The 23,152-nt window shown below is 40.2% G+C and overlaps 1 protein-coding gene and 1 pseudogene across 1 annotated transcript in view; both read right to left on the bottom strand.

Moving 5' to 3' along the window:
• Window positions 1-23,152, bottom strand: part of EQTN (equatorin) — a 76,308-nt gene that overhangs the window by 4,199 nt on the left and 48,957 nt on the right. The window contains exons 2-5 of the mRNA XM_043890604.1: window positions 8,511-8,630; window positions 4,855-4,941; window positions 2,632-2,691; window positions 1,115-1,165 (exon numbers count right to left, since the gene is read on the bottom strand). Coding sequence (XP_043746539.1) covers window positions 1,115-1,165; window positions 2,632-2,691; window positions 4,855-4,941; window positions 8,511-8,622 — 310 coding nt within the window. The 5' untranslated portion in view covers window positions 8,623-8,630. The remainder of the gene's footprint in view (window positions 1-1,114; window positions 1,166-2,631; window positions 2,692-4,854; window positions 4,942-8,510; window positions 8,631-23,152) is intronic.
• Window positions 1,694-1,869, bottom strand: LOC122686385 (annotated as a pseudogene).

Below are 23,152 nucleotides of genomic sequence, written 5' to 3'. Positions count from 1 at the left end.
CAATGAGGGAGACCCAGATTCCATCCCTGGGGTGGGAAGATCTTCTGGAGAAGGGAATGGAAACCCACTCCAGTATTCTTGCCTGGGAAATCCCATAGACAGAGCAGCCTGGTAGGTTACAGTTTGATTCATTAACACTGAGCTCACAATCAATAGCATTATAACTCACACCTGTATGAAGCTTATATAACACACACATTTTTCTTCCTTAGGTACGTAACAGCCTTCTCGTGTTTAGGAACCAAACAGCATTGTAATACTATACTTGGAGGGCATCTGAAATAGCAAAATTGCCAGCTGAAAGCACAAAAATGCAAAACACCTTACACTAAACAGACCACAAGAAAAGATATTTTTGTTTATAGCATGAGAGCTAAAAAAAGAAGGCCTTTGTTATACTTCAGCTGGGAACAAGAGCTTCAGGCAATTAAATTTTTTTTTGCTACTCTGTGTGTGTCCATCAGTGACTGTGAAAGATCTGCAAGTATTGATTTGAAGAGTTCCAAAGAAATTTTAAATGTAGGTAAATTTACAAATACAGAATCTGCAAATGAGGATCCATCAAATATGGCATATAATTCACATAATGCATGCACATATGTATGTGATTCATGAATTATGCATGTATGCATTTATTGATAATATACATGTTATGTGTATACATGCATACATACAAATGCTATGTGTGTGATCTATATATGCAGGCATGTACATTTATGATTTACATGTTACTTTTGTGCATGCATATATTTTGATATATACTTTGCATTCATTCATGCATCCCCATGTGCTTATACACATACTGCTCCAAATACAAAGAGGGATACTATTGAGCAAGAGCCTTATTTAAAATTTTTAATCATAATAAAGAAATTAAATGGCTAGATTGTAACATTTGTAGAAGAACGAAACTTGGTGAGAGGATCAGAAAATGTGTGACACTTGATCAACTTTCTGGGTCTGTGTTGCATTTGCTATTACACGTGATGATGGCAGCAAAATGTTGACTTATTAATTCTTAGTATTAGAAAAATTTACACTGATCTTGGCTTTCTTACAGAAGACTTTAGAAAACCAAAACATTTTCCCAGCTACCTAACTACTATGAGTTTACCTTTAGCTAACATTGTCCAAAATGCAGGCTCATTTGGACTCTGGGTTCCTTCTGTTTAAAAAACAAAATAGAATAGGATAACAAAATAAGGCAATTTGACGTTAGTAAAATTTTGACAGACTGTTCATTTTTTTATGTTAGTCTAGTCATGTAACAGTTACACCTTGAGTTCCTGTCATTGCCAGACCCTGTGGGTGGCATTAAAGTTACAGAAATGAACAAGATACAGGTCTTATGTTTAAGGAGCACACTCTTACTTTGAGAGGCAGACAGACAAGAATCACTGTTCATCACATTGCAGGAGGATGAGGGCTTTCATAGCAACGCACAGGTGGTATGCACAGAAGGATCTAAATCACTTTCAAAAGCCGGAAACACTTCGCAAGGGACGCCAAGCTCTCATAAAGGCTCCGAGGACTAGGAATTGTTTGCCAGATAAACTATGTGAGAGAGAGGTCCTTCCACTGTGAGCAAACGCAGGTGTTATGAGCAGGTTCAGGTAGTCTGGTGTGGAGAACATGGGTGGGGAATGTGACCAGAAACGAGACTGGCAAGTTCTTCAGTGGTCAGATCACTTCAGACTTGAATGCCTGGTTAAGAATTTAGAATATGACCCCAAACCTAGCAGTAAGTTACTGATGGTATTTAAGGGGCATACCAGGATGATAAAATAAATTTCTACTTTTTTTTTTAATTAGCAATAATTGTGCCTCAGATAAACCTCATTGGCTACGATACTGCCACTGTGCAAAGCTAAATTTCTACTTTTAAATATTACTCTAATATGGTTATTCAAGAAAGTGAATAACCATATTAAAGGAATCATGAGAAATAGACTTGGATTGTATGAACTGGAGAATATAACGACAAGTAACATCGTGTAACAACATGTCATGTAACGACAGTTCACTGTCTTCAATTAGACCACTCCTCTTTCAAGACCTTAGAGAAAAGCCGTCTGAGTTGTTATGATTTCACAAGTATGTTATAAGAAACAATACTGTCAGTAAAGTAAAATGATAATTTTGATTTTGTAAACTCTCACACTGAACTCTCCACTAATATTCTTAGGAAATGCTAAAAATCAACTCTAAGCAGAGTTAAGTTTATCAAGTATGTGATTGTTAAAATTATTACTACAATTTAAAAAATTATATTAAAACATATTAAATATATTTATATAAATGTATATCTATACACACATGATATTTTGTTTAAATATATTTAATATAAATATAACTAATACATTTTACTACAACCAGGTTGTATTTTGAAAAGAGTTCATTTCCTGTCTTTGTCAGGTAAATCTGAAAATTGATCCCCAGATTTTTACCATTTAAAAGATTTTAGAGTGATTTTAAATTGTAGTAGTATGAATTCCTTAAGTATGTTATCACTTTATGAAATACTCAGAGTAATGAAAGTTAAATTTTTAAGTCATATAATGACATGCTCCAGGTCTGACTACAATGCTGTAAGTTTAATACTGTGAGTAGTTTTTCCAAAAGGTTCTTTACTTTCTTCATGGCTGACTACTTCAGGAGGTGGCACCGTAGTTGTTTCATTGAAGAGTTTATCTAGGAAAAGGCATAATGGATTATCAGCATATAAAAATATTGACTCAACATTTGTAATTAGGTATTTTTTTTTTAATTAGGTATTTTTTAAGCTAAAAAATAGAACAAAGAAAAGGAGAGAGAAAAACAACAATAACAACAACAACAAAACCAAAGAGAAAGATGGTGACATTTTCCTGAGATACCTTAAAGGAGGGAAAAGCAGCAGCCATTGAAGAATGACGTTTGTCTAAGAGGCTGCCTGAGGTGGGATTAATATGCCTATAATTTGTGAGAAAGGAAAGACTGGGAGCATGGGGCTACAGGCTTCCTCTGGCACTCAGGAAGCTCTGTTGGGTGAGGTACACTGACTTCACGTGGTTTCCTGCACAGGCTTTGAAGAAATACTATCAACCTAGGACAACTTGGCTGCTGGTTCAGTGTGATGACATGAAAGAGGGAGGTAACAGCAGTGGCCTGGTAAGCTGGAAACATATGCATGTTAACCACTCAAATCAGTTTGGGCAGTTAAAACTTGGGGTTACAGATCAAGGATTTCCAGGCCTGATTAAGGCTATATCTCAGTCTATAATGCGTCCATCTGGAGGTATGTAAGAGTCAATTTGGGAGAAGTTGTGACTGTAGGGCTTCCCTGGTAGCTCAGCTGGTAAAGAATCTGCCTGCAATGCAGGAGACTCCAGTTCGATTCCTGGGTCAGGAAGATGCCCTGGAGAAGGGAAAGGCTTCCCACTTCAGTATTCTGGCATGGAGAATTCCATGGACTGTATAGTCCCTGGGGTCACAAAGAGTCAGACATGACTGAGCGGCTTTCACTTTTACTTTTCACTTTGTGACTGGAGGACCATTTTTTTCCCTATGAAGTTGGCAATTTCAGTTAACTTTGCTGCAGACAGGAATGGATGAAGTGCCATATGAATTACAGGCAATCCCACCCTAGGGAGATTTCTACTGAGCCTACCGACAACATTATTATAGGTAACTTGTTGGAAAGAAAGGATGGAAAAAATTAATCCATTAGCAGAGTTGACATGGACCCAGGCAGGGCTGGAATGACTGGGATGTGATCCTTAAATTCTGCTTTGCAACCCCCACTTGATTTGGGAGAAACATGTATGGATTGCCTCACTACTGCCGTGTTCTCATCATTTTAGGGACTAGAAGAATAATTAGTCAAAATTATTCTGGAGATTCCCATCTCCTTGGGGAGCGTGCTCCTCCAGAATGTCCCCACCACTCAACAACTCTCTGTTAGAGCCCCAGTGAAAATGGCAAAAATTTCTTATCCCAACCCAACCTTGACAATCCTCTGGGCACCTGAATTGTGGGAAGAGAAGTTAGGGTTTTGAAATCTCTTCCATGGGTCATGTGGTCATTGATAATCCATCTCCTAAAGGGAATTTTAGGTACCTGGCCTGTTGAAGAAACAGTTCAAGATGTTGTCTGCTATATGCAAACAAAATTCCCATGAGAGATCTGTCTAAATTAATGTGTGCCCTTGAAATGTCCCTATGTCATATTTATGTTTCAAGTTTTGGAATTGCTCAAAATGTTCCATTATTGTCAAGAAGTTTTATTAATTATTAGGCATTGCTGAGTCTGGTTTTTCCTAATATTAAATATTGCAATAATCAGAAACATTCTCTCTTGCCCTATTTACTTTCATCCTCTTTCCCTTGTCTTCTTGGGTTTCATAGATATGAGCTGTTGACGCTTTAAGGTGAGGGATGTGGTATATAGACTTTAGAGAGTTTTAATTGCCTCCAAAGTGACATGCTGACAACATTTCGTCATTTCCTCTATCCATAGTTATACTTGGTAAAAAGATGCAAAAAAGAAATAATATTTGAAGCAGAAAGCACAAAGTAGAAAGAAGTAAAAATGTGGGTTTAAGAAAAAAACAATTTTCTGGAGTCCTAAATTTTGTTATTTTCTTTTTCTTTCTACTCAAACCAAAAATATGAGACTAAGAAATGTAAAAACATTTCTGCTTTCTGAATTTACCAGTGCAATGGCTATGGTGGAGTCTCCTTCTTTCACGAATTAAGGCTCCCTGATGATATTAGCTCCACCAAGACCTTTTTCCTACCCAACAGTCTGCAGGGCTACTTTGAAGTCTTGCTTTAAGCGTTTTTCCTATTTGCAGTGCTGCCTTTCAGTACTTACAGTTTCTCAGAGAAAAATTCAGATCGGTTGTTGCTCTCACGGATATTTCAGACTGTGTGCCATTTGGATTTTGTGTTGTGAAGACATCTGAAAACATAAGATCAAAACTTTTCAGCAGCTAGGTAAGTCACTTCTTGTTCCTTTCACATTTTTCCTCATCTGAATTTTTTCCTAAAACATATACACTAATTTAAAAAAAAGAATAATAAAGTATTTGAGACATTCTTCAGCTATGAAATAACAAGTGGGGCAAGGGTCAAAAATAAAATTCATGGGGGAAAAAACCAAACTAGCATCCTTATGCTAAATGATTCTTTCTGAAAAGAAACTATTAAGGAAATTACAAAAAATATATACAAGTGCATGATGGGTGCTGAAGGAGGTTTGTAGTTGTGTAAGATGGCTGGATGGCATCACCGACTCGATGGGCATGAGTTTGAGTAAACTCCGGGAGTTTGTGATGGACAGGGAGGCCTGGCGTGCTGCGGTTCATGGGGTCGCAAAGAGTCTGTCACCACTGAGCAACTGAACTGAACTGAACTGAACTGAATATCATTACTGTTTGTATTAACATTGTTAAATTTTAGCCAAGTAAGAAGCATTCACTTGCCCTTGAACCTTCTGCTAGACTGTAATAGTTCAGCTTAAAAAGCACATATTTCAATAACAATCACGATCTCCCAAATGGATTCACATTTACATATGCACATAATGAATCCTGCTCTGAAAGAGTTGTCAGTGAGGCTGGTTGTAATTTAAAATTAATGGATGTATCTATCCAATTAGAGTCAAAGTAAAATGGATCAAGATGCCAGACTGAACATACATACACAGATCTCCTCTTTCCAAAATCTCATGAAATGACAGAAAATTTTACACACGTGAATGTGTATGTGTGTTTAGTATATACATATATATTCATTTCCCCCAACACACAGACACACACACACACAGTCACTAATTTTGAAAAATTTCTGAGGTAGATCAATGGAGAAATAGAAGAAAATCATAGGAGGTCAATATTTAATGCTGTGAGTTATTAGAGTATAAAAACTAAAACATTGTGGACCTTTGCAGGGAATGACAGATCAAGGAAACAATGAAAAGGTATTAATAACAATTGACCCAATTTCAAATGGAATTTAGATTATATTAAATGTGAGTTTCATATCAGTAGGGAATTAGTGTTAGACAACTGGCAATCCTTTTCAAAAAATGTAGTTTTATGACTATTTTACACCACATACAAAAATAATTGAATTTAAGACCTAAGAGTTTTAATAAAAATATGAAGTTATTCAAAAAATTGGAAAATAATTTAATATATTGGATTGGATAAGGCTTATCTAAATAAGATACAATATGAAGAAGTTGTAAAGAAATTGATTAATCAAGAATTGATCTTATAAAATTTTAAATTTTCTCTGTGATTGGAATACTTAAACAGGTTTAAAGGTGAGTGACAGCCTGGGAGAAAATACTTGTTACTTTTACCATAGAGAAAAGATTGAATATACTAAATATAAAAAAGAGCCCCTACAAATAAATGAAAATACAATCTAATAGAAAAAATGGGCCAAGGATACGAACAGGAAAATCACAAAAGTAGAAATAAAAATGCCCAATAAATATAAAGAAACATTCTCAGCTTCACAAGTAATCAGAGTGCAAATTAAAACAGTAATGAAAATTCTCACTTATTCACAAAACATGATTAACATTATTCAGTATATGTGACACTGTGGAGCATTCTTGATAGATGTGTTTTAGAGTACAATTTGGTATTACTTATCAATATTTTAAAAGATTTATCCTTGATTCAGAAATTTCAGTACTTGGTATCTATCCAAAGAGAGATACACTCAAGTATACATGAGAACAATGTATAAGAGAAAAAACTGCATATAATCTAATTCTTTAGTAAGACAGTGGATTAATTATGGTAAATCATTTCATGGAATACTATAAATCCATTAAAAATAATTGAGGTATACATGAAAAAAACTCCAGAGTTCTTAAATGAGAAAAAGCATGTCATAATACAATTCTTTAGTCCCATTTATGTTATGAGTGTCTGTATGTGTGTGTGAGAAAGATTTTTTAATCAAAGTAATCATCAGGCTCTTGGTTTATTTAATCTCTGGGAATTAAAAATAGAGAGACATCCTGAAAAGGAAACAACTGCATCATTTTGCAATCTATGCATAGTAGACACAGCCTGTGTTGGATAGATTAGACACCACTCCCGACACTGCTTCTTTGTAGCTATGAAACCTGGCGATTGACCTCTCTGAGCATCAGGGATTTTTTTCACCTACAAAAGAGGATAGTGATTCATCAAAGAAAGAATAGAAATACAACTTATATACTAATTATAGTTTTCAAAGTACTTGAATATATGTATATATGTATATCTTCATTGTATTTCTATTTTTTCTTTGGCTAATATTATTAAAAATTCCAGTATAGTTAGATTTAATCTTAATTATTTTTAATTTTTAACAGGAGTTTTTTAGGAACTTTTCACATTTTAAAATGGTGGACCTTATAAGGACATGGAAAGCTTGTATGAAGAAAGGTGAATAAGTTGCAGTTTAGCAGACCTTCCAAACATCTCAAAGTCATCTTGTTAAGGGTTGAATTTTCTTTGCCCCAAAAAGCTATGTTGAAGTCTTCACCTGCAGCACTGCAGAATGTGACCTAATTTGAAAATTTGAGTCATTGACAATTTAACTAGTTAAGATGAAGTCACATGGGAGTAGGTGAGCTCCTAAACAAAAACAGTGTCCTTATTGAGAAGAGGAAAATTTGGACATGGAGACACAGGAAGAACTTGTGAAGACAGTGGCAGAAACCGGAGTTCTGCTGCTCCAAGCCAAGGAGTTCCTGGGGCTACCGGAAGCCGGGAGGTGCGGGGGAAGATAGTCTTCTAGAATCCGGGCCACATCCGTGGCTTGTTAGGAACTGGGCGGCACAGCAGGACGTGAGGGGCAGGTGAGTGAGCAAGCAAAGCTTCATCTGTATTTACAGCCGCTGCCCATGGCTCACATTACTGCCTGAGCTCTCTCCTATCGGATCAGAGGAGGCATAATAAACGTAATGTGCTTGAGTCATTCAGAAACCATCCCCCTCCACACCATCCATGGAAATATTGTCTACCATGAAACTGGTCCTTAGTGCCAAAAAGTTTCGGGACCACCGCCCTAGAGGCTTTGGAGAGAGTATGGCTTGACCAAAACTTTGATTTTGGATCTCTGGCTTCTGTGAGAACTGTGAGAGAATAAATTTCTTTTGCTTTGAGTCCCCTAGTTCGTGGTACTTTATTTCAAGAAGCCCTAGGAAACTGACACACATCTCCAAATAAATTTTGCTTATCTCACCACAGAATTAGTTCAATTGTTACTAATGTGAATAAATAACCACGCTGCTATGATAAATCCTATATGAATTATAGACAGTTACCAAATCTTATTAAACTTCATATTTCATGGAAAAAGTTGAAGAAAATAAGAATGCCATTTCATACACCAAAATGTCTATAAGGTAAATTAAAATTTAAATAGGAGATAAAATGATTATAGAAATTTTAGAGCTTATAAATCAAATCGGTCTAATCATCTTTTGCATATGTATTGCCATGAACTTGGAAAACTTACACTCTTTTACATCTTTATAAGAATCGCCAGTTTTCTCAGGAGTATGCTCTTTATTTTCTTCTTCCATTGTGTGGGGATTTTCAGCCACAGGCAGCTCAGGTATGGGCGTCATCTCATGCTCTGAAAAAAAGCATGACCAGAGATCAGAAATGTGTTGCTCTCTTTCACTACTTTTTTTAAACTGCATTTTCTTCACAAAGGATATGAGACAGATTTAAAATCTAAGTTATATTTCCAACAATGCACTTTATATCACCCTGAAGAAAATTGCCATGGGCTGTTGCAGAGGGTATGGAGAAAAGTGGACTCTCCTATACCATTGGTGGGGATGGAAATTGATACAGCCACCACGGAGGGCGGAATGGAAGTTCCTCAAAAAACTAAAAATAGAGTTGCCATATGATCCAGCAATCCCACTCCTGGGCATATACCAAGAGGAAACTTTTCATTCAAAAAGAAATGGACCCTATGCTCATAGCGCACTACTTACAGTAGCCAAGACATGGAAACAGCCTAAATGTGCTTTGAGAAATGAATAAAGAAGATATGGTGTGTATATATATACACATACAATGAAATACTAACTAGCCATAAAAAGGAATGAAATAATGCCATTTGCAGCAACACGGATGAACCTAGAGATTATAATAGCAAGTGAAGAAAGTCAGAAAGAATAAGACAAATACCGTATGATATCACTTGTATGTGGAATCTAAAATACGACACAAATGAACACGTCTATGAAACAGACACAGAGAACAGATCTGTGGTTGCCAAGGGACGGGGGTGGAGGGGGAAGGACTGGGAGTTTCAGATTAGCAGATGCGAACTATTATATACAGGAGGAATAAACAACAAGCTCCCTCTGTAGAGCACAGGGAACCATATTCAACATCCTATGATAAACCATCATGGAAAACAATATGAAAAAGAATGTATTTGTATAACTGAGTCACTTTGCTGTGGAGCAGAAATTAACACAGCATTGTCAATCAATTATACTTCAATTAAATTTTTAAAAAAAATTGCCATGGACCAATTTTCTAGGCTAATGGATCAAGTTTCTTATCTGCTGTTTGAGTGAAAGTTTTAAATGCTTACTCACCTTCATAAGGGGGCTCTATACCACTAATCTCCGGGGTGAAAACCCCAGATAAAAAAATAAACAATATAAAATTCATTGGGAAAACAACGTGATTTATCCAGTGATCTACTCTGTCTCAGAGTTTCCCTTCTGCTGCCCAGCAGGTCCTGTAACTAGCGAGGACATTATGATGTCACTGCCAGATGGAGGTCAGAATGCTGGAGAAGAATTTCCAAAAGCTTCGTGACTTAGTCTCATGACCTTACCATAGGTCATGTGATGGTTTTTAGGACTTTTTTTTTCTTTTTAATAAACCATTATAAGATTTTCTTTGAATAACAAGAGGTATGCTCTCATGAAATAATGTAAATCATTGGTCCATGGATTTTAAAGAACCATTAATATTGTTGATAGTAAGACAACAATAGACCTTTTTGGCTTTCAGAGCTTTTACAATACTGTATGTTCTTTTGAATAACCATACAACATCTGTTAAAAAAAAAAAAAAAACTAATAAGATGCCAAGATTCAATCCTAATGCCCTGCAAACTCTGGTTCTTGGGCTATCTTAACTATAATTCTTTAGGAGGGAGTTTTTTTGAAACACTTTTTGGGGGGATTTTAAGACCTATGTTATTTATAAAATATATTTGTTTTGTTAAAAACACTTTTAAAAATGAAACCCATCTTTTACCTCACATACAGACTGAGAAAATGATCAGTCAGATGAATATTTAGGCTTAGATAACATTAACATATATTTCTCTTATAATAACTCCGATAATCAATAATGGCAAGAAATCAAATGGACAATACCACCAATATTGCTCTTCATACTAAAGGATCAACTAACGTCCCCTCCCTCAATTCTAATTATTATTAATGGATAGCCTCTCAGCTCTAGAGAATATCCACAACTAAAAAGACACAAGCATTAGGAGAAAGGGGGCATGAGTTTAAAAAGGCTTGAAAGTTTTTTCAGTATAATGAAGGCTCACTAATGAGGTTCAGCCAGTGTGATCTTGACTGGGCATTTCTGAGGAACAAAAGAGTGAATTCGTTAGGAGTCTAAATAGTTTAAGAGAGTGAGGGGAAGCAGAGAGGAATTATCCTAAAGGAAAAGATGGTCAGGTTCAGTCTTGGTGAACTAAAGGGAAGCGGTTCTGTGTATAGCACTCATTTTCTTTAAGCCCTCCAGCCCATTCTTCCATGGGTGAAGGGAGGTGGAAAAGGGATGAGAGTAAAGAGCTGTCAGGTCATTAGTAAAGATGAAGTCATACTAAAGCAGTGTGTTTCCCTAATACGGCATGATTGGTAGTTACTTTTTTTTTTTTAAAGGGGTGGGGTGGGGAATGGTGGATTCTGTGGTTAGGACTCTGGGCTTCCATTGCTGGGGACACAGGCTCAATAGCAGGTCAGGAGACTAAGATCCTGCATGCCACTGGCACAACCCCAAAATAATAATAATAGAAATTTTATTTATTTATTTATTCATTTATTTTTATTAGTTGGAGGCTAATTACTTTACAATATTGTAGTGGGTTTTGTCATACATTGACATGAATCAGCCATGGGGGAGATGAACACAGACACGGACATCCACACACACGGAAAATGCGGTGTGAAGATGAAGGCAGAGATGGGGATGATGCAGCAGAAATCAAGGAACACCAAAGACTGCCAGGAAACCCCCAAAAGCTAGGAGAGAGAAGGAGCCAGCTCTACTAACACCTTGATCTCAGACATCTAGACCCAAGAACCGTGAGTTCAAAAGAACATACAGTATTGCAAATGCTTCAAAAGCCAAAAAGGTCTTTTCTCTTCTTACCATCAATGACATTAATGGTTCTTTAAACTCCAAGGACCAATCATTCTCATTATTTCATGAAAACAGATCTCAACAAATCTCTTGGTGTTTAAGCAACTCAGTTTCTGGTACTTCATTATAGCAGCTCTAGCAAATTAATACTAGATAAACTCTTTGAGTTCTTGGGACAAGATTAGGGAAACAGTGAATTTGTCCTCACTGGATATCATCATTTTAGGCCATAGTTAGCCTTTCCAATATTTTATCACTCAATTAGAGTAGAGACTTCTTTTTTAAAAAAAAGTGTATATTTATTTTTTACCTATTAAACTATATTTTAGGTCTTTGAAGAATGCCCTAAGGAGGATCCATTGCTAATACCAAAGATGCCATTAGATATACTTTCTAATCTATGGTTTTACTTTGTTTTTTGTTTCTTGATCATGTCTGCAATATAAGTCCCTCTTCCACTTCTGTGTCTTCTCCTACAGGAGCACTGGGCCAGGAGAAAGGAGGAATATATTCGGGTCATCACTCCATCCCTTCCTACCTATGTGATCATGAGCAAATCATCTCTCCAACCCTGAATTTGATCATCTGGAAAATGAGCAAATTATATATCACATCAGGTAGATAATCGAGTCATTTACTGGGTTGAATGTATTTCCTGAATTTATTTACTTCATAAAGAATTTATTTACTTTCTCTACAGATAATTTTTCTTCACGCCTAAAAGGATTAGTACTGGTGAGATTTTCATATATACAGCTTTTTAAGAGGCACAACAAACAAGGAAATATAAATAGAACAAGTAATAAAGTAAAAGACACACAAACATTAAGAAATGAGGCGATCTTGTAAAATGACCCAAAGCAGTTGTATTTTAAAGAACATCAACTGAGTCACCCTAATCTTCAAGAGAATCCATTAAATGCATATAGTTCCACAAGGCACTGGAGAAGGCAATGGCACCCCACTCCAGTACCCTTGCCTGGACAATTCCATGGATGGAGGAGCCTGGTGGGCTGCAGTCCATGGGGTCACGAAGGGTCAGACACGACTCAGCGACTTCACTTTCATGCATTGGAGAGGGCAACGGCAACCCACTCCAGTGTTCTTGCCTGGAGAATCCCAGGGACGGGGGAGCCTGGCGGGCTGCCGTCTATGGGGTCACACGGAGTCGGACACGACTGACGCGACTTAGCAGCAGCAGCAGCCACAAGGCACGCATTAGTTGTTGCAATCCATGAACAGAGGCCTCAAACCTTGCTTTGAATATTATTTTCCTTAAATCTGAAGAGCAAGTTTACACACAACATCAAATAAACAAATGATCAGTTATATCACTGTAATTTTGAAAACCCAGGAACAATGCTTTATCAGAACGGTCAGAGAACTAAGGTTCTTTAACCTCTTTAACAGGCTTTCTCAAACTAAACAGAAGTTATCATTTCAGGACTATTAATTTTCAAAGAACTAAGATCTTTCAAAATACAAGAAAGTTCTTTTGAACAGAATGTAACCTCTTTCCTCTCTTTGTGGGACTGTCAAGAATTTATAGGGCCTTCTGGGTTAAGTGAGAACCTTGACTGCCAACGTGTGCTTTCCTGTATCATTTTGAGTATCCAAGCTTTTTTTTTTCAAGTCCAAATCCTTTTTATTTATATTCTTTTATTTTATTTTTTATTAAGCTAAAGTGTTTTTTTAGCTTCTAGATAAATAGAAACGTTGAAGTAAGAGCATTTTACTAACATGATGATTCATGTAATAAAAGAGAACTGTTTGTTGATGTTCAAACCTTGAGTTAAAAACCAGATCTTTCATTCACAACTTAACAGAAGAGGAAGATTGCATGGGATCTGGCTAGGCTGAGGATGTTTAATGAGGTTGCTATTCAAAAACTGCCACTTAACCTAAGTCTTAGGAGGTTGCTAATTACTAGCTATCCAAAGATTCAGAATAACAGGATGGATGCATTAGGACAGAGGGATAAGAAAACTGAAGTTGCTAAGTAAAGAGCAGAAAAACTGTTTTATGGTGGAGTCTGGAAGTTTAACATTTCAAAGCTGATCAGTACTGTGTAATAATGAGGTCCAAAGGGCCTGGCATCAAATTGCTAAATTGGAGTAGAAGGGAACAACAACCCTGGCTCTGGGATGTAAAGTAAGTAAAATGAGAGACCATGATGCACTGTCTGTGTGTCCAGAGATGCTCCCTAGGACATGTGAGACTTGGCAATGAGAGGAACTGTGGGAACTGGTGCCCTGGTTTTCCATGAATGAGGGGGAGTGTTGCTGTTTAGTTGCTAAATTGACTCTTTTGCGACCCCATGGATGGTGTCCCGACTGGCTCTTCTATCCATGGGATTTCCCAGGCAAGAATCCTGGCCTAGGTTGCCATTTCCTTCTCCAGGGGATCTTCCCGACCCAGGGATCAAACCCACATCTCCTGCTCTGGCAGGTGGATTCTTTACCACTGAGTCACCCAGGAAGCCCAGAGGGCAGGTGTAGAGAATGACAAAAAGATGACCGTGGTAGGTGGGGGGGTAGAGAGTTGTTTGGCTAAATGGTGTAAACCTAGGAGGGTAGATGGTTTTTGAGAGCAGAAAAGTCAAGATATTTAAATAGCAAGAATCTAACCACAATTCAAGGCATTGATGTATACTTGGGTCCATGAGATGTAGCAGAAAGGGTTCTAGAAAGTTGCAAGGAAGAGCCAGACCTGGGTGAGATGTTTCACTCATTCTGAATCCAGATGCTCCATTTATAATTTAACATTATAATATAAGCATTCCTATATACTTAATTTTATTGTCTGTATAACATCCAATTCAGTGAATATTCATTACTATTTTGTGTCACTTACCTTATTCTTAGTTAGGTTTCCAATTTTGCTTATTACACACAATAAAGTAATGAGCATATTTATGGCTAAAATTTTTTCAGCATTTATAGTGATTTCATTTAGGATAGTTTCCTAAAAAAAGAATTTCTACCTTAAAGCTTATGAACATTTCCCAGGCTCTTGATATTCACTGTTCCACACCCATCTTGGATTTTCCCAGCCCCGGCTAAGGAAGCAACCATTACCTCTAAGAATTCCTGGTTCCTTTCAGCAGAGAATTGTATCCACATGCCAAGAGCCAGACGCTAGATGTGTTCATTGAATCAGAACACCACTGGGGTCAGGTCCTCTCGGTGGTCAGAGACAGGAATGCAGTGTGTGGTGCAAAAGTGTACTCTGTGTGTAATATATGCATGCATGTGTGTGTGTGTGCACACGCATGTGCTAAGTCACTTCAGTTGCATCTGACTCTTTGCCACCCTTTGGATGGCATTACAGGTCCAAAAGGCCCTATTGGCGTGCAAAGAGGTAACCTCAGACACTAATATGTCAGCAAGACTACTTCATCTATCAACAGGCTTTCAGTGAGCTGGGAGCTGGATCCCCAATTCAGTGAGAGGGCATGACAAGTATGTGCATGCATGGTGAGTCGCTTCAGTTGTGTCCAACTCTTTGTGACCCTATGGACCATAGCCCGCCAAGCTCCTCTGTCCATGGGATTCTCCTGGCAAGAATACTGGAATGGCAGTGCCTTCCTGGAATACTGTGCCCTCCTCCAGGGGATCTTCCCAGCCCAGGGATCAAACCCAAGTCTCTCATGTCTACTGCATTGGCAGGGGTTCTTTAGCACTAGCGACACTTAGGAAGCCCCATATATGTATATATACACACACATATTTACATCTAGGTTTATTTCTATAGCTATCTATATCAAAAACATGGGTTCAAATAGTTACCTTTGATTTTAGGCCAGCCAGTTTACATATTTATAACCCCCTTCTTTGGTGGTGAGAAACCTCACTTCCATTATACTTAATGGAGTATATTTACTTGCTGGATTAACCTCCCCCATCCCCACCATACTGTAGAATCAGCCTTCCGTTGCTGCTGCCTCTCTCTCCCTGCAGAGATGCCCTTTGCAACCCCCTCAGGCTCTGACACCCTCTGCCAGGCTTCCCTCTCAGATAGATGACCTCCTCACCCCACGGGCCTCTGCCACCTCCTGGTAGGCAGCCCTCCTACACAGATGCCTGCCTCATTTCACCTGGGCTCCAGTAACCCGTGCCAGGCCACCCCTCTCCCACCCTCCTGACCCTGGTTCAGTTCCAACATTCTGCACCGAGCATTCCTTTTCCTACTTGGAGGCCCTTCTCATTCCTGCTTGAGCTCTGACACCCCACCCTGGGCCACATGGCTCCCTCCACCCAACCCTAGCACAGATCCTACTGTGAGCGACCCTACCTAAGGCTTTGGGATAGGAATTTTCAGGAAGATAAAGGGGGAGGTGACAATGTAGTCACTTTCGAATTTAGTGGCCTCAGAAACATTCAGAACTTCTGAACAGTGTGGTCTCGTTCTTTCTTCTCAATGATCACCCTTGCCCCAAATCCTGCTCTGATACCTTTCTCTCCCAGCTCATATCTTCTCATTCAACTCAAAGTGACGATCCACGTTCACATCTTCTTAAGATGTGAACATACACACAAGTAGAAACATACACAAGCAGAAGCCCAAAGACACCAGAATGAATGAAACTTGAGGCCTCTAAACACACACTGAAGTTAAATGTCATTTTTTTGAGTAGGGATAAACTAACTTAAACAAGAAATGACATTTAATGTCAATGTATGTTTAGAGGCCTCTAAGTTTCATTCATTCTGGTGTCTTTGGTCTTTGGTCTTACACTTAAATCTATGCTGTAAGCTTCCCTGGTAGCTCAACTGGTAAAGAATCTGCCTGCAATGCAGGAGACCCCAGTTTGATTCCTGGGTTGGGAAGATCCCCTGGAGAAGGGATAGACTACCTACGCCAGTATTCTTGGGCTTCTCTGGTGGCTAAGCTGGTAAAGAATACACCTGCAATGAAGGACACCTGGGTTTGATCCCTGGGTTGGGAAGATCCCCTGGAGAAGGGAATGGCTACCTACTCTTGTATTGTGACTTGGAGAATTCCATGGACTGTATAGCCCATGGGGTTGCAAAGAGTCAACACAACTGAGCGACTTTCACCCACTATGGTGTAAAGTATAGATTAGTAAATATTCTATAAGGACCAAATGGTAAATATTTAGGTGCTTTTACTGTACATGTAGCACCTGTAGGTGCTATTTAGTGCTATAAGGCAAGAAAATGAAATAGAAGATGTAATGATTGGAAGGGAAGAAACAAAATCGTTATTATTTACAAATGGCATGATGGTCTTTTACTCAGAAAATTTAAAAATCTATGAAGTATTAGAACTGGGCTTCCCTGGTGGCTCAGATGGTAAAGAATCTGCCTACAGTGCTGGAGACCTGGGTTCGATCCCTGGGTCAGGAAGATCCCCTGGAGAAGAGAATGGCAGTATTCTTGCCTGGAGAATCCCATGGACAGAGGAACCTGGTGGGCTACAGTCCATGGGGTCACAAAGAGTTGGACACAACTCAGCGACTTTCCCTCTCACTTTTCCAGACTCAGACGCTGGCTAGCATGCAGACGATCTTTGGTGCTGCCTGCCTCCCACCTGAGACCACCTAGGAGTGGGGGCGGGTGGCAGAGGAGGCTCCTTAGCCAAAGAGGAGGCTTGAGGATTCTAGTTCTCAGTCCGCAGATCAGGATTGGACTAGTGGCAGAGAAAGGAGAGAAGGGAGGATGATCTCTCACCTCTAGGGGCGGCCACGGCAGTTCTGTCTTCAGGTCACCCAGAGGCGGTGGCAGCCGCTAGAGTAGGCTGCGTGCTTGTTCCCCTAGGCTGTCCTGGAGCGCAGGCTCCCTGCCCCCCCTCTTACAGATGGTCAGGCAAGCGGGATCACAGGAAGAGTGACCAGACATTGAGGAGCTGTGCTGCCCAAGCAATCGAGTGTCTCTTGGCGGTCAGGATTTGCCAGGAAAACCCGCCACCACCAGCACCAAAGCAACTCACAAAAACATCACATGGCTGTGTCAAACACCTGCCTGACATCCCAAGGTCATCAGTCGGCGTGCGCCTGCAGGTGTAGACGCTTTCACTACTCTAGGGAAACCCAGAGGATGGGCTTGTATCCCAAGAGCTACTCTTTCTATTCTTTTGTTGTTGAAATGTCCTTTCTTCTATGAAATAAAGGTGAGGAGAGATGATGATGACATCATCCATAGATCACTCTCTGTTGTTTAATTTTAAAGTTTCCAGGTCATGAGATCCAAACACCTGAGGATGAGTGCAAGGGCTGTTGGGCTTTCTTTATAACTCATGAGAAACCTGTAAGAAGCCTGTCTCAGGGCCTCGCTAAAGAGTCTGGGTCCTGCTGTGGGGGTGGGCTGTCAGGCAAGGTGGTCTGGGGGATGGGGAGAGGGGCGCAGGTCTGGGGTTTAGAGAAAGCAGCCCGGCTTCAGCTTGTGAGAAGTGGGAGGGGAGAGTGGATCTGGAGGCAGGGACAGTCATTGCCTGGCTTTTGTAGAGTGTCAGACATGAGGAAGGGGAGCCTGGGGACAGGCAGAGGCTGTGGCAGTGGAGGCAGAGGGGCCTCTGTGACTCCGAGGTTAATTTTCTCATAAGAGCTTGGGGGAATCTTTCCCCGAAGATTGAACTGAATTGTTGAATCTTATCTGCTCTCTCATCTTTCCACAATCTCATTAAAATAAGTCTGCCTGGACTTGCCTGGTGGTCCAGTGGCTAAGACTCTGTGCTCTCAATGCAGGGAGACTGGGTTTGATCCCTGGTCAGGGAACTAAATCCCACATGCCACAATTAAGACCTGGCACAGCCAAATAAATAAATAAGTTAATAAATTTTTATTTTAAAGTCTGCCCTTTAGGACCATCTTTCTACGAATGGTAAAGAAAAGGGTTCACTTTCTTTCCCAGTTTTTCTGAATGAAACCTTTTTTCTTTTCTGCTCGCCCAGCGGCCCAGTCTGTTTTAGCAAGCTTTCCATGGGAAGTATCTTCTTTCTCCATTCCACATTCATGGATCAGCTGTGTTTGAACTCTACTAGTTAATGTCCAGTTAATGCCCTGTCATACTTAACCCTGGTATTGTCTTCACAATCTCAGGAAGCTCATGCTAAGGCTGGAAATGTGTTAAAAATTCTTCCTGGAAGTGTGAAATGAGGCTCGACTTTTGGATGAATTTTCTTTAATTTCCATGGTTTAGTAGTTGCTGAATCTAATGATTTACTATTAAAAAATACTCCCACTATCCACTCCTCTCATGACAAATGCTTCTTCTGTGTTTGGTAGTTGAATCATTTCATGGATAATATCCATGGAGCCCTAGGAACAGGAGGGTGAAAGTCATTCATCACAGCATCCGGCCTTCAAACACAGGCCAGCATTGAGTGAGTGCTCAGCCATGTCTGACTGTTTGCGACTCCACGGACTGTAGCCTGCCAAGCTCCTCTGTCCCTGGGATTCTCTGGCAAAAAACTGGAGTGGGTTGCCGTTTCCTTCTCCAGGGGATCTTCCTGACCCAGGGGTTGAATCTGAATCTCCTGCAGTGCAGGCAGACTCTTTACCGCTGAACCACTGGGGAAGCGCAGGCCAGCATTATATCCTGACACGTTAAAGATCTCTGGATAGAACCAGAAACCAGTAAACATTTATGGTACGTCAAAGGAAATGGCAGAAGTCAAGTGGATGGAGTGGACGTTGCTTTTCTGTTTCCCATTCATTTCTAAATTAGCCCAGGGAACACATGCACACATAAATCCCTCAGCCACTCCTTCTTCTAGCCTCTCGGCTACATATTTCTAATGTAACCATATATTTTATATTGTGGCTGAAGAATTAATGCATTAATGTTTTTCACAGAGAAGAAAAATTAGCAAAAATTAACTGTGATAGATTCTCAAATTTCTTAATGTCTAAGTTCATCTTCTGCTTTGGGTATTTCTGTTTAAAAAGTCTGCTTGTTTTCCTCTAGGGAGTGAAATGGCATGCCTTCTCCCCACCTCCCCATTTCACAGCAGGAAGCAAAACCTAGAAGTTTCTTTCTTTTTCCTTTTTTGGCTGTGCTGGGTCCCCATTGCTATGTGTGGGCTCTCTCTAGTTGCAGCGAGCAGGGACTGCTCTCTAGTTGCGGTGCTTGAGCTTCATAATGCAGTGACTTCTCTTGTTGTGGAGCACCGGCTCTAGAGCGCCTGGGCTTCAGTAGTTGCCACATGTGGGCTCAGTAGTAGCAGCTCCCAGGCTCTGGAGCACAGGCTCGATAGTTGTAGCACTTGGGCTTAGTTGCTCCTTGACATTTGGGATCTTCCCAGACCAGGGATCGAAGCCATGTCCCCTGTATGGAATCAACCCCATGTCCCAGCAGATTCTTAACCACTGGACCACCAGGGAAGTCCTCGAAGTTTCTTATGTACCATTTCAATTGATCATAGGAACACCCTACCCCACGCTGGGTGATTCCTTCTGGATTTGTGTCTCCTGCCTACTCAGGGTACTCTTGCCTGGAAAATCCCGTGGACGGAGGAGCCTGGTAGGCTGCAGTCCTTAGGATCTCGAAGAGTTGGACACGACTGAGCAACTTCACTTTCACTTTTCACTTTTATGCACTGGAGAAGGAAATGGCAACCCACTCCAGTGTTCTTGCCTGGAGAATCCCAGGGACAGGGGAGCCTGGTGGGCTGCCGTCTATGCGGTCACACAGAGTCGGACACGACTGAAGTGACTTAGCAGCAGCAGCAGCAGCCTCCTCAGGGACTCATGTTTTGGCCTCCAGTCTTGGCCTGAGGGCCAAGACTTGGATTGGGGGTAGGAGGAGAAGGGGACGACAGAGGATGAGATGGCTGGATGGCATCACCGACTTGATGGGCATGAGTTTGAGTAAACTCCGGGAGTTGGTGATGGACAGGGAGGCCTGGTGTGCTGCGATTCATGGGGTTGCAGAGTCGGACACGACTGAGCAACTGAATTGAGTTGAACTTGGCCTGACACCACTCAACACTCTGTGGACTAGTTATTCTGACCTTCTGGTGTCCCTGTTAGATCTGTTGTCTGACCTGACCTCTGACTAAGGGTCTACTTTGTCATTGTGAATGAATACCTTGTGCCTGGAAATACTCTCTGACCTCAGATGGACTGGTCATAGACTCACTGCTGCAATCACATTAACAAATGACCAAGAAAGGAACTGAAGGCTGAACTGCAAAACTCCATGGACCCGGGATCTACAGAGAAGACACTTTGAGGAGAGCCTGATGCCTTGTGGGTGGGGGTGACTCCTATGGTTCAGAGTGGGGCTCTAGAGACACCTGTGTGACATCACTTTCTTGCTTGTAATCTCAGGCAGATTACTTAAGTAACTTTGACTTTAAAATGGGGATAAACATAGATAACCAACCTCATGGGGTTGTTTAACTGAGATTATTCACCTAAAAGGCTTAGGGTGTGCTTAGACACTTAAATATATACTTTTGGTGTTAGTATCACCAACTGAATATTATCATTATTGTACCTCGCTTTTAATTAATCTCTCTCTGATAGCAGATCTTAATTAGGCACTTGTCTGCCATGTGAATTCATTCATCCATTCATTTATTCATCAAAGGTCTAATGAATATCTCCTTTGTGCCAGACACTCAATAAACAAAATAGAGATCCCTGAAGGCATGGAATTTATATTCAGCTGGAGGAGACAGACAATACACAATAAACCTAACAAATAAATTACATAAAAAAGGGCTTCCCTGATGGCTCAAGAGGTAAAGAATCCACTGGCAATGCAAGAGACACAGGAGAGGCAGGTTCAATCCCTGGATAAATAAATTATATCATGCAGATTATATGGGGAAAAGAAAATCAGAGCAGAGAAAGGAGGGCTGTGAGTCCTATGGGTGGATGTGACCAGCAGAGATCAATGAGAAGGTGACATTCAAGCAAAGACTTGAGGGGGAAGGAGCTGGACATGAGGCTGCCTGGGGCAGATTATCCAGGCAGGGGGACGGCAGTGAGGCTCTAAATGTGACTGTGCCCAGCGTGTGTGAGGCCAGCAAGAAATAGAGGGAGCCGAGGCTTTTAATCTGAGATTCTGAGCAAAGAAAGAACTCTGTTCTCATCCACAGCCCAGGCAGGGATCCCTCAGGTCCAGCCAATGTTAACTTCTCCCACCAAACTTCATCCTGTCTAAACAACCTCAGCATTTTTACCAAGGTTTTTGCCTTAACCACAGACTTTGTGTAGACCAAATGTCTCCCTTGTACCTTCATGTGATTATACTTCTGATTAAGACAAGCCCAACTGAAATAATTAGCCTTCAGATAAATAAACAACTCATAGTATATGACTTTTCTAAATGTTGCTGCCTCTTTTGGAAGTCCGCATGTTGTTGTTCAGTCACTAAGCAGTGTCTGACTCTTTGTAACCCCATGGGCTGCAGCCCACCAGGCTCTTCTGTCCTCCGCTATCTCCTGAAGCATGTAGTTCTTAGCAACATTAAATACATCATTGTTGAGATAGATATATGCATGGCTATGGAGAAACAGTTATTCACAATATTATGTGCTCAGTCACTAAGACATGTCCAACTCTTTGCCACCCCATGGACTGCAGCCCGTCAGGCTTCTCTGTCCGTGGGATTTCCCAGGCAAGAATACTGGAATGAGTTGGCATTTCCTCCTCCAGGGGATCTTCCTGACCCAGGGATTGAACCCACGTCTCCTGCATTGCAGGCAGACTCTCTACCACTGTGCCACCTGAGAAGCCCCATGATACTATCTCTGGGTTAATAAACATAGGATTCTTTTGATACCTTTCCCCCCTATGTTCTATGTATTTCTTTCTTAAAATTTTTTAATTGAAGGATAACTGCTTTACAGAATTTTATGTTCTATTTATTTCCTGAAAATGCTTAGTCTTATCCTCTGCTGATTTGGTTATAGGTGAGGTCATGTCTCAATTACATGATATGATTTCCTCTGGAGCAGATATTCAACTTACTTTAGTATGCAGTAATACATTTTACAAGCTCAATCAAAGTTTAATTACATTAATTAGAGGTCCTCATTTAGATTTTAATTTATTAAGTACTGGGAATTTTTGTCTTTTGTCTTCATGAAACCCAGTTAGTTGATGAATGCTGCATTAAAACAAGAAGTTTCCATTAAAAATAATGTGTTCTGTTAATATTTACTTAATAATGAACTAGAAGAAAAGTCAGATAAAATATGTAATTGTTACAGATGATACTACAATTACTTCCCAATGACAGTTCTTTATCATTTTGGTTAATGTAGCAATGAAGTCTGCTTGGAAGCAGAGTTGAAATTTAAGAATTTAGGATATTGAAAGAGTGGATTGATTTAATGATCAGCTTAGCTTTCCTGGGAAGTAAGCTTCTTATGGGAGTATCAATTTTTGCTGTTGTTGGGTGGAAAGACTAAAGGCATCTGGTTTGAATTTATTGTCTTTAAGACAGTTTTCCATTTATTATCATTAATACAGTACAGGTTTCTAGACAGAATCTAATAATACAGCAAATATTCAATGTGTATGGGGATACATTTGAAAATTAAAATAGCGGTCTCCTCAGTGGTCCCTCTGGACACAGTAGAGCTGGGGCTGTGACCTGAAATGCCTTCAGGGAAGTGGCGAGAAATGTACAGAGTGAAGCATGCTAGTGTCAGAGGACAGTGGTAACTGACAAGCTGCCGCGTCTGGGCAGCATCAGGGAGTGGTGCAGACGGCAGTAAACTGGAGAGACAACCCTGTCTAAATGGGTCAGCCACCTCTCAGCC

Source organism: Cervus elaphus, chromosome 29 (genome assembly GCF_910594005.1).
Source record: "Cervus elaphus chromosome 29, mCerEla1.1, whole genome shotgun sequence".
NCBI classification, from domain to species: Eukaryota; Metazoa; Chordata; class Mammalia; order Artiodactyla; family Cervidae; genus Cervus; species Cervus elaphus.
This window is presented reverse-complemented; position numbering and strand designations above follow the sequence as displayed.